Source organism: Beta vulgaris, chromosome 7 (genome assembly GCF_026745355.1).
Source record: "Beta vulgaris subsp. vulgaris cultivar EL10 chromosome 7, EL10.2, whole genome shotgun sequence".
NCBI lineage: Eukaryota > Viridiplantae > Streptophyta > Magnoliopsida > Caryophyllales > Amaranthaceae > Beta > Beta vulgaris.
The window spans coordinates 53,643,158-53,657,991 of record NC_079208.1 but is presented as its reverse complement, the minus strand read 5'-3'; the positions used below and the strand labels follow the sequence as shown (position 1 = coordinate 53,657,991).

The 14,834-nt window shown below is 37.4% G+C and overlaps 1 protein-coding gene across 3 annotated transcripts in view; it reads left to right on the top strand.

Annotated features, from left to right (window-relative positions):
* The window catches only part of LOC104899776 (midasin), a 51,525-nt gene that overhangs the window by 9,088 nt on the left and 27,603 nt on the right, over nucleotides 1–14,834 (top strand). For all 3 annotated transcript variants that reach the window (XM_048648493.2, XM_010687040.4, XM_048648492.2), the window contains exons 9-26: nucleotides 3,567–3,645; nucleotides 4,383–4,505; nucleotides 4,577–4,655; nucleotides 4,755–4,851; nucleotides 4,922–5,056; nucleotides 5,141–5,197; nucleotides 5,289–5,465; nucleotides 5,605–5,730; nucleotides 5,808–7,556; nucleotides 8,814–8,854; nucleotides 8,990–9,185; nucleotides 9,292–9,396; nucleotides 9,478–9,783; nucleotides 10,232–10,422; nucleotides 10,515–10,569; nucleotides 11,247–11,397; nucleotides 13,283–13,356; nucleotides 14,265–14,412. In XM_048648493.2, the coding sequence (XP_048504450.1) occupies nucleotides 3,567–3,645; nucleotides 4,383–4,505; nucleotides 4,577–4,655; nucleotides 4,755–4,851; nucleotides 4,922–5,056; nucleotides 5,141–5,197; nucleotides 5,289–5,465; nucleotides 5,605–5,730; nucleotides 5,808–7,556; nucleotides 8,814–8,854; nucleotides 8,990–9,185; nucleotides 9,292–9,396; nucleotides 9,478–9,783; nucleotides 10,232–10,422; nucleotides 10,515–10,569; nucleotides 11,247–11,397; nucleotides 13,283–13,356; nucleotides 14,265–14,412 (3,889 nt within the window). The remainder of the gene's footprint in view (nucleotides 1–3,566; nucleotides 3,646–4,382; nucleotides 4,506–4,576; nucleotides 4,656–4,754; nucleotides 4,852–4,921; nucleotides 5,057–5,140; nucleotides 5,198–5,288; nucleotides 5,466–5,604; nucleotides 5,731–5,807; nucleotides 7,557–8,813; nucleotides 8,855–8,989; nucleotides 9,186–9,291; nucleotides 9,397–9,477; nucleotides 9,784–10,231; nucleotides 10,423–10,514; nucleotides 10,570–11,246; nucleotides 11,398–13,282; nucleotides 13,357–14,264; nucleotides 14,413–14,834) is intronic.

Below are 14,834 nucleotides of genomic sequence, written 5' to 3'. Positions count from 1 at the left end.
GCTTTGAGGTTGTGGGGGTGGTTTTGGTGGGCTGGGCTTCACATTAATCATTATAAAAGTAAAGTCCGAAATAGTTTTCTGGATGTGAGCAGGTTTGGCGATCATTGCGACTGTTGTGCTTGGGGAGAGATAAAGTGTTCTTTTGAAATTGGATTTTTGATCAATTTTTTTTTTTGTGGGACAAAGTTGGGAGTTGTCTCTGTTGTTTCATGTCTTAGGGACTTCGGCATGTCTTTTTATTTTATATATGTGATTCAGTTTACCATCTTGTTTTCATATACTTTCTAGAGGATCCCTTGGGTCGTTTTTTTTTTGTATACACTTCATATTAACAAAATTTATGTCTTATCTCAAAAAAAACATTTTCTTTAGCAAGTAAAAGCAAAAAAAAAATAAAAATCCGAAGGAATAATAAAAACACAGCCAAAGATTTTTGCAAATATACAAAAACTGGGGCTTGGAATGTAGCTATCATGGCGCTCTGCCCTGCAGGTTTAAATTTTTCAGGAAAATGTGAAAAGACAAGTATTACTCTAAATGCAACTCTCAGGTGCAGCTTTACAGTAACATTGGATAAAGCTCCTACTACTCAACAAGCTCAAAATTGATTAATGAAATTTCTGATGAGAAATCATTGAGAAAACCAGTTCTTTCCTTAATTGTGCTCAGCAAATTGCACAAGTAACAAGTCTGTTTTATTCATGATGTTCCTTTATTGTGATTGTCATCTTCGGAGTTAAAAAAACCTATTGTTTTTAAGTTAATAGTATTGGTGAAGCAATAGAAAGCTGGCTTTTATGGATACTTAAGCCAATAGGACCGGTGTAAGTTTTCTCGGTGCTCGAGAATCTATTTGATGCTTAAAACGTTTTAAGTCTATGGTGGAGATGTAAGGTAAGGAGTGGTCGTGGAGTACCGTTATGCATGATGTTTGGTGATGGGATGTTAGAAATGACAGTGTATAAAGTGAGTCATCTTTAAGCGAGTAAGAAGACAATTTCTTGCACTTCTCAGGTGACTAGATTGTTGCTTGCTGAATGGTAAGGTTTAGAGTGAAATAATGTTGCTCTTCTTTTCACTCTTTGGAGGTTCTTTAATGACACTCATGCGTGGAAGTAAGACAATCTGGCTGAGCATTTTCCGAGTATTGTATCTTTAACTAGTATTTTGGCCCGGGCGATACTCCGGGTCAGTTACAATTACCAAATATATTATTATTCATAAATTTCATAATTGATTCTATTGGCTTTTCGTAATATATTGTATAGTGCAACATTGGAAAATGGACGTCATGGCATGATACGTTGTTAAAAAAAACATTTAAGGAACTGGGGATAATAATAACAATTTCAATGGAATTTGGATAAGAGAATATTATTAAATATTAACAGTACTTAATAAAAAGGTTCAAATCAAAAAGCTTGCCTACATATTTTTATACTTATATATCATTATAAGACTTTATTACGTTTTACTTTGAAACATTAAGTATTTAAATTGTAATGGATTAGTGGTTAAACTCTCACATTTCATATCAAAGGTCATGTGTTCGAATCATATTAACAACGCATTGTTAATATTTTTGATTGAGATTATAAACATTTTTATTAGAAGATTCAAAAGAGTGACATGTGGTACCGTTCCTGAAATAGGAACACCTTGTAACATTTTTGTATAGATAAATATAGCTTTTTTTTTATATGATTATTAGATTTTTAAACATGTGATTGTCTCTAAAATATCATTCTATGTGTGCTGGGCTTTGCTTTGGCCTCTGTTTTTTTTTAAAGAAATGCTATGTAAATAACAGCAAAGAAACAGCTGAAAGAAAGAGGACTAGTTATCTTCAGAAACAGCCAACATAGGTTTTCAAATTAGCACAAAATCTATGAATTCATCCAGTGGAATAGTTGTTAAAGGCCACATTCACCTTAGCCCAAAAAGGCTCTAAGAAGTGATTCTATCCCACAGTGAACACTTGTTAGAACAGTTTGGATAGTATGCGTGCGTGCATCCATTTCTAACCATTAACTACATATTTTCCATAAAAGCATTCTGCCACAGAATCTTCAACCTGAAGCAACTTCAAATTAGTACAAGGGGAAATTTAGGTTTTCAATAAACGACAGAAAGCCTCCTCCTGATTTTAGAACCTGCCTCACAGTGAGGGAAGCACGAGTCGCTTTTGGCATTTCACAACGTGCACATATTTGGAAAAATAGCTATTCATGGTCTTCGCCGTTGGAGCATATTGTCAGTGTTTATTCTTCCTGATGCACTCACTTTATTAAGAACCCTAACCTTCCAGTTAAATTCAACCGCAAGAAATCGGTTACCTTGGAGGCAAGGTTAATAAACGAAAAGTGAGCTGTAAGCAAATTCTTCCTGAACAATCATCCATCCACCTCCTAGTATCTCCCACCTTTAATAACTGTCAAGAGTGAAGTCATCCATCTTCCTGTCATAGGATGTTTTTGGAAGTGAGATTTCAAACATTGTTAACATGGAGAGCCGGAACAGGGGTTTTATGCAGAGCGGAAAAATTATATAATGAAGCGAAACGGACACGAATGCTTCTAAAATCTGCCCAGAGTCTAAATCTAAATCTTTCATTTGAGGGGAAGATTGATAAGCATGCAAGATGAATTTCCATAGACCAGCATAGGTCACTGTTCCAGCATATTGAGCAATTTACCATTTTGAAGAAATCCATCTGTTCTGGACTTCTGGGTAACATGATGCCTCAGCGGTTTAGGCAAAGCAATAATCTCGTGTAACCAACTTCCCAAGACTCATACTTTTTGCTTTTGTTTTCTTGGTCATAGTAAAATGAAAGCTTGAAGCTTTCTTAAGTATAAAAGAGATTGTCTGATTGATTTACTCGCTTATTGTATACATATCGAGTTATCTGATAGGACTAAATCTTGATGCATCAGCCCTATCCATGTTTCAGTTACTGGGTGATAAAATTTATCTGAATGGGTCCACGGGTGTTTCAAGTTTCAATCCTATACAAAAAGGAGAGATAGGAACAGAAAATTCTCATGGCCTGAGCCGTTTACAACAAAAAGGAGAGATAGGAACAGAAAATTCGCATGGCCTAAACAAGTATCTCAAACCAATGAATAATGTTTTCTTTCATATGAGCTTATGTGGGATGAGTTAGAAGTGTAAGTCTTGAGGTCCAGATTGGTACAACTGACACAGTATGCATTTGGAACTAACGAGATACTAATGTATTCATGACGCGCTGCCATTATTCTTGGTCGGATGACCCAGGGGAATGAGTTGGTATGCTGGAGATCAGAAATATCAGATCATTCCAAATGTGATTTTTTGGAGTTACGCGCCGTTTTCTTCACCTCAGAAAACATAGAAAGTTACAAATAGCTTCTTGCTCTTGTGTAGCTAGTTTGACCACTGGAAATTTCAATAGCAAATGCTTTAAATTGTTCTGATTTTATGTGTACTGACCTATTCTTCTCTTGTTATCATATAAGTTATATTTGCAGTTTAACAATAGTAATTTAGCTGTGAATGTTCGCTGATGATTGAGCTTATTGCAGGGTATACGAGTGGCAGAAGGTTTTCGAATATTTTCTACTATCTCAACTTCCAGAAATGATGTATTCTACCATGTAGAAGGTTTGTGAGTGACTCCTTGTGTCATCGTTGTATAACATCGATGATCCATGCTATTGGTGCAATCGAAAAGGAACAGTATGCTAGATGTTTGGGAAGGGACTGGAAAAATATGTATCTCAATGTACATGCGTTGTTTGTTGAAAATAATTGGATAAATTGGAAGAATTGTCTCTAACATTGATTTCTCACACTGGTATTAAAGAAAACAATCATCTTTCTGTTTTGAATTTGTAGTATCATTTGTAGGTAGTTGGATGTTTTTGAGGAAAGGGGTCAAGAGAAAAAATAACATTGATGTGTGCGCCAAAAATTGGTATTGTGTTTGAATGAGGGCATTGGAACTGAAACATGGAGATGAAACATGGAGACATTTCTATTTATACGTATGCCTTTTTGTATGGAGAAATTTCTCTGTAGAAAGTTTGGTCATCTGTGAAAACTAGAGGGGGGAGGAAACTTTCTTTCGTCTAGGCTAGAGGTACAAGTAAAATCATACCTCCTCATTTATCACGTTATCCAGCTGACTTGCACTGATAGACCTTTATTGTATTGGAATTTGGGCACTCAGGTTTTCGCTGTTCTCAACTAATCTGCTTGTGTAATCCCATTTGTATATCATTGCATATGAATATGGTTGATGTTCTTATCACTGAAGAATCTAGTATTCTGTCGTCATCTATGGAGGATTTTACGTTATGCTTTTGTGTCAATGTAAACTCTGTTTGTCTTTCGGATAGGTGGAAATGCACTGTCTGCTCTTTGGAGGCGAGTGATGGTCAGGCCAGCAGCTAGCAGAGACTTGGCGAATATTGTGACTGCATGGTATCCGGATTTGGAGCCTATAGCTGGGAAGCTCACAGGTAATCTCCTACCTAGATGGTTTTGTGATGTAAATAAGATGAGATAATTTATGTTTATGTTGGTCTCGCAGAAACTTTTGACAATCTTAATGGAGCTTCTGTATTTCTTGGATCTGGTAGTAAGAATCCCACCAGCAGATTCTCACTGAGGTTTGTCAATCCAGTTCAGAGCTGTGGATGGTCTAATCTGTACTATGTTGCAATCATCAGTGTTTATTGTGGTATCTGATCATCTCTCTTCAATGGCAGGGATCTTTTGAAATGGAGTAGAAGAATTGCTGGTTCAGGTTTTAGTTTCTATGCAGATGGTCTGTCGGCTGATTTACGTAGTAGGATATATCTGGAGGTGTGGTCTTTGGCATTTTGTTTTTGCTCATGAAGTTTTAGGTTGTTTGCTTATCAGTGTCAAAGTGCAGGCTGTGGATGTATTTGCTGTCAGTGCAGCTTCACCAGTTAATCGGTGGAATACTGTAAGGGACATAGCTAAGATGTGGGGGGTGCCTGTCCCAGCAGCAGAGGCCCTATATTGTCTTAACAGACCTGTTCTTGAGGTAGTTTTTGTTTTGATATATCACTTGTTAGTTTATCTAAATGGTGTCTGTACACAGTTTACCTTTTGCAATCTTATCAAACAGGATATGCCTGGAGCTGTTCGAATTGGGAGAGTCACTCTGCAAAAAAATGATGATGCTGTAAGTTTAAGGCAATTACTCATTATGCTTGACTTATGTGTCGATGCGTAGGTTTGATCATTTCTGAAGGAAAAATCTCATTTCTCTGCAGACTTTCCTTGAAAAGAAGCCCTTTGTGGAAATTCGCAGTTCTTTTCATGTATTGGAGAGAATAGCTTGCGCTGCTAAATGGAATGAGGCTGTTCTTCTGGTTGGTGAAACTGGTACAGGAAAGACTACACTTGTGCAGAATCTGTCGACAAGACTTGGTCAGAAACTTACTGTTCTGGTATATTTCTAGAGAACCTTTCATACTATCTGTTCTACGAGTTACATTGGTATAGCTTTGATAGTGATTTCTTTTATACACGCACTTTATTGAGGTTGTTCATCTTTTTTCTCATGTGATGTGCTATTGGATTCTATAGAACCTAAGTCAGCAGAGTGATGTAGCAGACTTGCTGGGGGGCTTTAAACCAATGGATCCTCAGTATATATGCATCCCTCTTTACAAGGAATTTGAGAGCTTGTTCCCCACTACATTCTCTCTAAAGGTATTGGTGTATGTTAGGGAACTTTCTGGTACCCTTAATAAGCCTGGTTTGACATATAAATATTTTTGAATGTTCAGGAGAATGAGAATTTTCTAGCTTGTCTGAGAAAGCTTCTGAACAAGAAGAACTGGATTGCATTATTGAGTGGGTTTCAGAAAGGTGTACAAAAAGCGGTTAAATCAGGGAGATGTGGTCCCGGAACAAAACGAAAGAGACCTTTGGACGAAAAAGTTTTGGGGCTCTGGGAGAGTTATTCTCAGAAAGTGGAGATAGCTCACCGACAACTTGCTGGCGCATCAGGAATGATATTCACATTTGTTGAAGGAGCCTTTGTCACAGCACTTCGTAAAGGTGAGTGGATCTTGCTAGATGAAGTAAATTTAGCCCCCCCAGAGACATTGCAAAGAATAATCGGGGTCCTTGATGGCGAGAGTGGCTCACTATGTTTAGCGGAAAATGGTGTTGTTGTGGATAAACATCCTAACTTTCGCATGTTTGCCTGCATGAATCCAGCAACTGATGCTGGTAAACGGGATTTGCCATATTCATTGCGTAGTAGATTTACAGAATACTTTGTTGATGATGTCTTGGAAGATGAGGACTTGACTCTGTTTGTTGATCAGTTTCTTGATGATCGACAAACAGACAAGAATTTAGTCAATCAGATAGTACGTTTTTATAAGGCGGCTAAGAAGGATTCTGAGGACAAGCTGCAGGATGGGGCCAACCAGAAGCCTCAATATAGTTTGAGGTCTCTTTATCGTGCTTTGGAATACATAAGAAAAGCAAGGAGCTTAGGGTTTAAGAGAGCTGTGTATGATGGATTTTGTATGTTCTTCATGACATTATTGGACGATCGCAGTGCTGAATTGATGAATGAAATGATTGTTTCATACTTGCTTGGAGGTCAGAAGCAATTACCACCGCCCATACCTCTGGAGAAACTGTTACAGATCAGAGAAAGGCCTGGGTCTGAACATTTTCTGAGTGCATACATTATTACTAAAAGTGTTGACGAGCACATCAGGAGCTTGGCTCGAGCAGTTTACATAAAAAGATATCCTGTTCTTTTGCAGGGTCCGACCTCTAGTGGGAAGACTAGTCTTGTGGAATATCTTGCTGCAAAAACTGGACATGAGTTTGTCCGCATAAATAATCATGAGCATACTGATCTGCAGGAATATCTAGGATCGTATATAACTGATGCTAGTGGGAAGCTTGTATTTCATGAAGGTGTATTGGTCAAGGCAGTTCGCTATGGCCACTGGATTGTCTTGGATGAGCTCAATCTTGCGCCTTCTGATGTCCTGGAAGCGTTAAATCGACTGCTAGATGATAATAGAGAACTTTTTGTGCCAGAACTACGTGAAACAGTGCGTGCTCATCCGAATTTTATGCTTTTTGCTACTCAGAATCCCCCTACTTTCTATGGTGGCCGTAAGATGCTTTCACGTGCATTTCGCAATCGTTTTGTTGAGATACATGTTGATGACATTCCAGAGGATGAGTTAATTGAAATACTAGAGAAAAAATGCAAGATCCCTCGTAGTTATGCAAAGAAAATGATTGAAGTGATGAAGGAACTACAACTGCGGAGGCAGAAGAGCAAAGTTTTTGCTGGAAAACATGGATTTATAACTCCACGAGATTTATTTCGATGGGCTAACCGTTTCAGAAAATATGGAATTTCGTATGAAGACTTGGCTAGAGATGGATATTTCCTTTTGGCAGAGAGGCTCAGAGATGAGACTGAAAAGAATATAGTGCAGGAGGTTCTGGAGAAGCATCTACGTGTTAAACTCAAGACAGAAGAGCTCTATAATCAGGTTCTGTCCTTCTTTAACATAATAAGGGTCCTCTACAGCTCTGTTTCATTTTCCCTAGGCCCTTTCTGCTGTAGTGATGGGGCCATATCTTACTTTTAATGCTCTTTATGTTATTGTCTTCCAGAGTTCTTCAGAAATTATTGTGTGGTTTCTTTCTAATATTTTTACTAGGTTCTTGGTTTGTGTCATACATGGGTTATAATTTGAAAAAAGAAGATTAAGTGGTATAATCCAAGGTTTCAGTTTATATGCATTATTTCAACTCCGTGGAGTGTCTGACAAGAATGCTAATAGGATATAGAACATTATCATGCTACTTTAGCAAACTTGTGGATTGGGAAGATGCTGATGGTAATGCATGTAGGAAAAGCTTTCAACGAGTAGGGATGATTGTAGTTGCAAGTGTGTTTGAGTCGCAAAACGAATGTTTCTAGCCTCTAGGTGTGCTTTGCCTTGTGTGTTTTTCATTCTTTTGACAAAAAAATTCTCAAGTTTTCTGTCTTATTATTAAATAGACGACAATATTGATAAAATGACGTTCTATAGGAATGTGTAATAGCATGTTCTGGAACTTTTGTTTCACTATTCTTTTGTTCATTATGCTACTGTAACTTTTAGGTGTCTGTTTGCTTGTGTTTCTATTTCGGGATTTCTCGGATGAATATCCGTAGTAAGCTGAAATTATATATCGATTAGAACTATTATTAATTGTTTAAAGTCCTCAGCTATGAAAAGTTGTTGTGAACTTACATATTGACTAATAAAACTACAGTGAAATTTCCGTCCATTCTGTCCCTTCCAGTGTAACTTTTTGCTAAGGGTGGAGGGATTAGTTTATAGCAATGATTAAAATGACGAGCTGTAAGCAAAGTACATTAACCAAGCTCATCGATGTTTGTACTTTTGGTTGTGGAAAAGAAGATTTTATATAGCTTTTTTGCAGTTGTTCGCACGAACTCAAAATCAATTTTGGGTTAGTGTTTTTTTAGTATGACTAGATTTATGTGGTGGGAGGGGGTTTCATATATGTACTATTGGTGTTTCTGCACTATTTCTTTTTCATAAAGCAGATGTTTTGATAAATCTGTTAGTCTATTGGGATCTCATAGGTACATTCTGCTGTTTGAAAGTGTCATTTGGTATCTGCTTATATCTCCTCCTCTGAATCGGTGTGAAAAAGAAAGGAAAGGTCTTATTGTGGTGTCTTGTGGTATATGTTTTTTGAGTTGACTTATTTTGTGTTTTTGACTTATGCAGGAATCTCCTAAGACAAGATCTCTTGGGGAAGATGTTGGAAAGTACGTGTAGATTATATGCGTCACTGTTATTTCATATACCAATCTATCCTTATTTGCAGAAAGAGCATTAAGGGTGGTATTATTCCTTATTTTTCTTTTCAATATTGTCTAACTTGTGGTCGTTGATTGCTGCAGTATTGTTTGGACCAAAAGTATGGAGAGGCTCTATTTCCTTATTGAACGGTGTTATCAGCTACAGGAGCCGGTATTGCTTGTAGGTGAAACCGGTGGAGGGAAGACCACAGTGTGCCAGTTACTGAGCATGGCTCTAGGTGCCAAATTACATATTTTAAATTGTCATCAGTACACAGAAACATCTGATTTTATAGGGGTATGCTATTGCATACTGTTTTCTTTCACCAAGCTGTGTTTTCTTTTCTTCTCCAAATGCCTCATAATACTCTCTTGATGATTTTTTTTATATATAATGTTGACAGGGTTTTTATCCAGTTCGTGAGAGGTCTAGAATAGCATCAGAGTTTAAGACTCTGATAGAACAGCTGGTGTTGTCGAAGGCTTTTATCAATTTTCATAACGATATTGTATGGTTCCTTTGTCTCTAAGGATTCAGAAATTACATGGAATAAATGATCTTGTTTTGAATATTTATCATTTGGGTGCAGAAATTATCCACAGATATTGGCAAAGCTCCTTCAATTCTTAAGCAACTGGGAGAGATATTGGATAGTTGTAAACATGGTCTGATCTCAACGCCTGATGTAAGTGAAAGTGATCTTGCCCCTTTTGAGAAATTAAAAGGGGAGCTATTTGAGCTGTATCGGCAATGGCAAACAATATTTGTATGGCAAGATGGACCACTAGTGCAAGCTATGAAGGATGGGGACTTACTTCTTGTGGACGAGATCTCTTTGGCCGATGATAGTGTTCTAGAACGGTTGAATAGTGTGCTCGAGCCAGATAGGAAACTGGTGAGTGGCGTAGACTTGTTTGTTGATTCAAATTTTATATAATCTTAGACGCAGTTGTTGCTTCTGGTTATCCTGATGCCAGAACGTTGTCGTGGTTTTTGTTGGAAGTTTATACTACTTGTGCATTTATTTGGTTCAAAGTATCATCAGGACACAATAGAACAACTCTATAGAAACATTAGATTAGGTATATGATGTCAAGAGTACATTGGATTAGGTATATGGTAGTCAAGAGTAAGATATTGCCCTTGCAAGACTCTGATGAGAAACCAAGGTATTGCCTGTGCAGCAAGACATTGTCATGAGAAAGTGAATATGGTTTCGTCTTCTGTCAGTCTGTGGTGACGTACTTAGTGGAATTGCAAACTTATAAAGCATCATGTTTTCACATGTTTACAGTTTAAGTCCAAATTGAAGTATATGCTTAATGATCACTTCTTTTCTGCAGTCTTTGGCCGAGAAAGGAGGACCTAATCTAGAGACAGTGACAGCCCATGATGATTTTTTTCTCCTCGCTACAATGAATCCTGGCGGAGATTATGGCAAGAAAGAATTATCTCCGGCTCTTCGGAATAGGTTCACTGAGATATGGGTTCCTCCTGTTTGTGAGCTGAATGAGTTGAGGGGGATTGCTGAAAGGTATGCTTTGTTTCATTAAAATGGTATATGAAAGGGGTTGTTTCGATCATTTAATTTGCTTTCAAGTGACTTTCTTTTATCATCTTGCACAGATTCCTATGTCCAGAGCTCCATTGTTTTGTGAACCCTCTCCTTGCTTTCTGGGAGGTATGAGTTCTGAGTTACTTTAAGTGATCTAATTGTTTCGTAATGCTTGAGGTTATTAACTTGGGTCTCTCATGGTCTTAATTTCATTTATAGTTTTTCTGTTTAGAAAATAAATTATGTGAAGCAAAAGAGAAAAGGATAGACCAAAAGTAGAAGCTGTCCTTGAGTAGTATTAGTATTATTTCCTCGTAATTTTTAATTGAAAGTATCAGTTGTCTTAGGAAAGGGTACAGGTTGCTCAATCCCAAAGATATTCTGCCATATTGTGGCATTTTAGAAAGTACTCGGACTATGCTCTAACAAAAACACTGCATAATGACACAAAGGAATATGCATGATCGTGTTCTACCTCAAAGAGAAGGGGGAAGGGTAATTTCTTGCCTGTTAGAGCACTTAAACTAACTCCTATCTTTATACAACTGCATGATCATGTCAAGTGGTAGAAGCACCCACCTTTTTTCGTTCATGTTCTAGGTTGTAGGTCCTTCAAGTTTTTCAGATTTCGACTCTCCGATTTAAGTTGACGATGTACTTTCTTGAATTTTGAGTACGAATTATGTCTTTGCTTTAGAGAAGTCTTCCCCCCACCCCCCACATGCGATTCCGGTCCGATGTGAATAGTACAGTGGTTTTGCTCTACTGCATGCTTTTAATGTATACTTATGTTATTTTTTCAGTGGTTCAACTTGATGCAAGCAGGAAGAATGCTTACTGTGAGGGACCTTCTTGCTTGGTTGGACTTTGTTACAAAGACAGAGAAGAGCTTACATCCTAATTTTGCATTTCTGCATGGGGCATTTCTTGTTTTGCTTGATGGGCTAAGCTTGGGTATGTCTTTAGTTTTGTAACTGTATTATATTGTGAGCGAGCGACTTAGTATTTCCTCTTCCGATACTTAAGCAGCACAGAAAGGGAGAAGGGTGAGATGGAAACTGGAAATAGAACTGTGAAAATGGCAAATTGTTAAGCAGTAAGAGGCTGGAAGATGGCTTATGAAAAAGTAATCTAAAATTATTCGCTTTTTATCGTTGAATACACTATTAAATTTATAAAATGTTATTAGAGAAAAAACCCAAAAACTTCCGAAAGTTTTTATTTATCATCTCAAATGACTCTTTGCACATTAAAATGGTTAGGTGGAAACAAGATGGGGAAAAAGAATCAAAGATCTTGATTGCCTTTGTGTGTGGGGTTTACGAAATACTTAATATTCCCTTTGTGCCATATTTAGAATAACTGGAGAAGTGGAAACAAGACCAGATATAATCTGATCGTTATGGGTAAATCCAAAATCTTTGTAGATAGAGCCAATTATTAGTTCCCACCATGGGGCGAGTGAAATCCGATAGATAAATCAGTGAATAAAATAATAGAAAAAGCTTTAATTGTGTCACTTAAGTTATATAGGAATTCCTGAGCCCAACCCAAGAGTTAAGAAGAATAAGCTCTTTCTTTGCCACAATAGAATAACTGCTGAGGATAAGGAAACAGATTAAATTTGTGGAGAAGTGCACAATAATATAGATACAATCCTCGGCATCGATTTACCCCAAATGGCTCTACATGGATTCCCCCTTCCCCCCAAAGTTTTTGAATGCCCTCATATCCTTTGCACCCTCAGTTCCTCACCAGCACCATAATCATCAATCCAGCGTCACCCTAGCTTATGAATAGATTTTGTCAGCCGTACACCATCACCGCTGGTGTCGATAATATGTCAACCGGAGCCACAAACTGCTGCCAGCCTGCCACTGCTGGCGAACACCAATTTCAAACCCCAAACTTGGCTGCCTTATAGCTTTCCCCATCATCGTCCAACATCATGACCACATTTGCGCTGGATTCGGACTATTCACTGCCTAACCCCCATTTTCCTATCAACCCTTTTCACAGCCAATTCTCTATTGAAACCCCCAAGCATCACTTGCCATATCATCCAACCAGAACTCCTTGCACGGGCTTGACTTCTCTGACCCAGATACAATAACCATACAAAAAGAGAACAATAGATTGGGTGAGATGGAGAAGATAAAGGATGAAATCTTGCTGTTCAATGTAAAATTGGATATCATGGTTATGGCCAATGGGCTTTTAAGGTGATCGAATTTAAGTATATAAATTTCGGATCTGTAGTTTCTATGGCGAAACATAACCATTATACTTCATAAATCCATCGTCGTAACTTTCACCGTCAAACTAGTATCTGAAAGAGAATTGAGTTGAAGGTCAGTGGTATTGGCGGTGGACGTGGGTAGTGGAAACGATCTTTGGCAGAAGATGTGGACAGTGGCTTGAGCTTGCTTGGTGGCTAAGGTGGATGGTGGTGGAATTTGGCTAGACAGGGAGGAGAGCATGTTAGGTTTCGATTCGTTTTAAAAGAGTAAACCAAACACTTTAAAAAACGAATTAGAATTGATTTCTGTAGTAGAACTAAACATCAAAATAGAGTTCCTGTTCTTGATTCCTCTGCCCTTATGTCCCTTTCTTGATTCTTTCCCATTTCTTCTGGAAAAACCAAAAGCCCACTAATTGATAATCCCACATGATTAACAACCTTTTCCCCGCAATGTGGGCTTATGTCACTGATGCTACATTTTGATTTCTGTGTAATTTCTCCGCAACATATCCTTGGATAATAGTTCATCTATATGTAATTGTTTCCGTCTTTTCTGCGCTTCACATCTGTTAGCTGTGTGCTCCTTATCTTTGCCAGGCACCGGTATATCAAAGAATGAAGCTGCTGGAGTAAGAAAGAGATGCCTTGCTTTTCTTGTAAAGCAACTTAAGGTTTGGTAGACTTGTTCCTCTCTCTTTTCTCTGTTCTTGATTGTATGCAGTGTAGTCCTATGCTACTCAGTAAGAGTTCTTAAAAAGTTCCCTAGATTTTATCGCCCAACACTTACATTCTTGTGTGTAGTTATGCATCTGGCTTATAGAACTACTTAATCAACAAAAAAAGCTGTCGTCCTTACAATTTATGACATATATGCTGATTTAGTCTCTCTGCACAAGTTTCTGATTTTGTTTTCGTAGTTTTCTTTGTTAATTAATACCCCCTTTATCTTTTTTTAATAATTACACTTGGTTTGGCACTATTCACATTCACCACTTTGACTATCACTTTTGTGCTTTATACATAATGAAAAATATAGTCATATACTTATTTGGAATCTAGTTTGGTTTGGTTTCTCTCCATATGTATTCTAAAAATATTAGCTTTTTCTAATTTTTACAAATACTCCATCCGTTTCCTAAAAATCTTCCCTCTTTCCGTTTAAGTGCGTTTCCAAAGATCTTCCTTCTTTTACTTTATTCCTTATTTGATTTTTTTTTCTCTTTTTACCCTCTCATGTCCCTATCATATGGTCCATCATTACATTATTAATTCAATTTTACTCCCTTCCTCTCTCCTACTTTAACCACTTTTTATTTGTTTATTTATCTTAACCCCTTTCTCTCTCCTACTTTACCCACCCCATACCCCACACAAATTGATTCTCATTGGTATTTGTAGTAACAGTAACAAGGAAGATCTTTAGAAATCGGAGGGAGTACATAATTAGAGATATTAATGCTCAAAGTTTTCCATCGTCAAGCATGCAGGTCAAAGTGTAATTGTTAAATACGAACATAGGGAGTATAGTTTATGGTCCTCACGTAATTTTGTCATCTTCATGTATGTTTTTCTGTATCAGGAAGATAATTCTGCTATGGATGACTCAGAACTGCTTCGAATGGACAATTATGGATGGGCTGATATTAGCAGAGCTGTGGATGATTCAGAAACTGAGGAAATGCAATGTGACAATCATTTTGGTATTCATCCATTTTATATCAAGAAAGGTAGTCACTAACTGGTTTGTTTTTGCAACTAATCTGTTAGCTCTATAAGATGTTTATAGTTTGTGTATTTTTGCATGATAAAAGTTCTTCATTATTTTGGTTCGATTCTTTGGTGTATGAAAAGGGTTTGCTCACCTTCTAAATTTTCACACGTAATAAGTCCCAGATATGAGATTATGTAGCCATACTACTCTACCTGCATTTCATTGGTGTTACTCATGTGATAGCCTTTAAGTGACATGAAGCCATAAAGCGTCACTGAATACACTATGATAGTGGACACTTTATCCTCTTCTTTTGTGCTGTTTCTTCATTTTCTAGTTGAATTCTGTCTTCTAAAACTCATATTCCTCATTATAGAATTCATAGATAGTTTATGATATGGTGTTAGTGTTGTTTCTTTGTGTCAGTGACTTTTTAAC